The sequence below is a fragment of the Trypanosoma cruzi genome, genomic scaffold (assembly GCF_000209065.1).
Source record: "Trypanosoma cruzi strain CL Brener 1047053516379 genomic scaffold, whole genome shotgun sequence".
Lineage (NCBI taxonomy): Eukaryota > Euglenozoa > Kinetoplastea > Trypanosomatida > Trypanosomatidae > Trypanosoma > Trypanosoma cruzi.
The window spans coordinates 2,221-4,037 of record NW_001849300.1 but is presented as its reverse complement, the minus strand read 5'-3'; the positions used below and the strand labels follow the sequence as shown (position 1 = coordinate 4,037).

At 50.1% G+C, this 1,817-nt stretch overlaps 2 protein-coding genes across 2 annotated transcripts, besides 2 other annotated features; both read right to left on the bottom strand.

The window, feature by feature from the left end:
- On the bottom strand, positions 1-856 carry Tc00.1047053445011.19 (hypothetical protein, conserved; the record flags this gene model as incomplete). The annotated part of the gene is made up of 1 exon (XM_797424.1): positions 1-856. A coding segment is annotated over one exon (856 nt), but the record flags the coding sequence as incomplete, so codon positions are not given.
- Positions 1-1,817: a sequence feature (heterozygous, Esmeraldo-like haplotype).
- Positions 688-730: a microsatellite.
- Positions 980-1,817, bottom strand: Tc00.1047053445011.10 (hypothetical protein, conserved; the record flags this gene model as incomplete). Its single annotated transcript, XM_797423.1, has 1 exon — positions 980-1,817. A coding segment is annotated over one exon (838 nt), but the record flags the coding sequence as incomplete, so codon positions are not given.

The following is a 1,817-nucleotide window of genomic DNA, read 5'->3' as shown; positions in this document are numbered from 1 at the left end:
TCCATGCAATTTCAAAAGAAGAGATGTTTTTGAGTTCGTTGAGGTGTTGGCGACGGGCTTTACTACGGGACTTCACAGCCTCCGCCGAAAACTCCTCCAACTTTGATCTCGACGCCTTCTTGGAACTCTCCTTTTTGTCATTGTCTTTGCCTTCGTTCTCGTTTTCTTTCCGTTGCTGTTGCTCCCACTGCATCTGTTTCTTCTTCTTCTTCGTCCACTCCTCGTACGCGTCATCTTCCCTCTTGAAGAAAGCGGTGTCATCATCGCGCCCGTCTCCGTGTGGCCACAGCCCCACAACAGAAGAAGACGAAGTCGCGGAGGAGTGTAACTTGCCAGACGTCAGCAGAACCACTTCACCCGTGGTGGGGTCCGTCAGCGTCACGGTGTCGGCCATCGCTGGCGACCGCAGTGCGCAGAAAAGTGTAGAGATGAAAAGAAAGAGGAGTCGTCGCCATGGCGCACGGCTGACAGAAGACATGTTTTTCTCCGCCCTCCCCCCCCCCCCAAAAAAAAAACAAAAACAAAATAAAAATATCCTTCTGCGACAAGAAAGCAAGAAACATAGAAAAAAAAGAAAAGGGATACCGCAAATGACATGGCTTGAGCCTACTTCCAGCGGAATTGGATAACTCAATATCAGGCAAAAGGAGGAATCAACAGGAACAAAACAGCCCTTTCCATTCTTGGTCTCTCTTTCTCTCTCTCTCTCTCTCTCTCTCTCTCTCTCTCTTGGTATCGGTTCCTGTAGTGGGATCCAATTGAAAACAAAAGGCAAAAAAAACAAAAACAGGATTGGAGGCACACCAGCGAGAACGTGGCACAGGGGTACTCGCATCATCATTTCCCCCCCACACATTCCAGGCTGACCCTGGCGACACTCAAGAAGCTACGAAAAGGCCAATGGAGGAGACGCAACAGCGGCAAACAGTAGCCAAGTTGTGCGCACCAACCAACATCCACACAAATAAATATCCATTCGTCACGCAACACCGAAAAACTGTTCCAGCCAAATTTTGGTCCTGGCATACCATCTGAGCATACGCGCGGCATAATACGTTCCCGTGACACGATGCAAGCGCTTGTTGTAATACGCGCCCTCGCCGACTCCTGGCAGGGGAATCTCTTCCACTCCCTCATTGAAAAATCGTCTCCACGGTTCCACCAAGTACTTACGATAATTCTTCTTCGCGTCCTCTTGATTGGCATCAGCAGCATCTGAGCCACTTCTGCTGCTAGAGCCAAGGGCATCAAGAGAAAGGTCATAGTACTGTGCCTGTGCCTTCGCCAACTCGACAAGCAGATCCAGAAGCAACAGCTCAGCAGCCTTAGCACTGAGGCCAGCAAATGGTGAAATACCCGTGGTTTGCACATATTGCAGAAGGCCCTGTAGGCAGCGAAGACTCCCTACAGGGAAATACATCCCCTCGTACGGCTTCCGTGGCATAAAAGAGCGTCCCTTACGTACAGCGGTCTCAATCAACACCCCACTACATAATGCCATGGTGCGAATAATTTCCTGATTGATCTCTGGAAAAACCGTGCAATTTGAATGCGCTGTTACACAACCGCTTGACATGGCATATTTTTGCCGAGTCTTTACAAGCTTGAGGGCAATTTGAGCAAAAAGTTCCAACCTCGAGTCGGGCAAGGCATAGTAAAAAGGAATACGCGAATCAGCGGCAAAGATAGGACCCCGCCCTCTCGTCTTTGGCTTCGCATGATGCCACTGGGCCGCCTTGTGCTCCTCCATCCACACGTTTACCAGGCTTTCTCCCCATACATGCTCCGAGATGAAGAGTGCGAAGCTACGCAAGTGC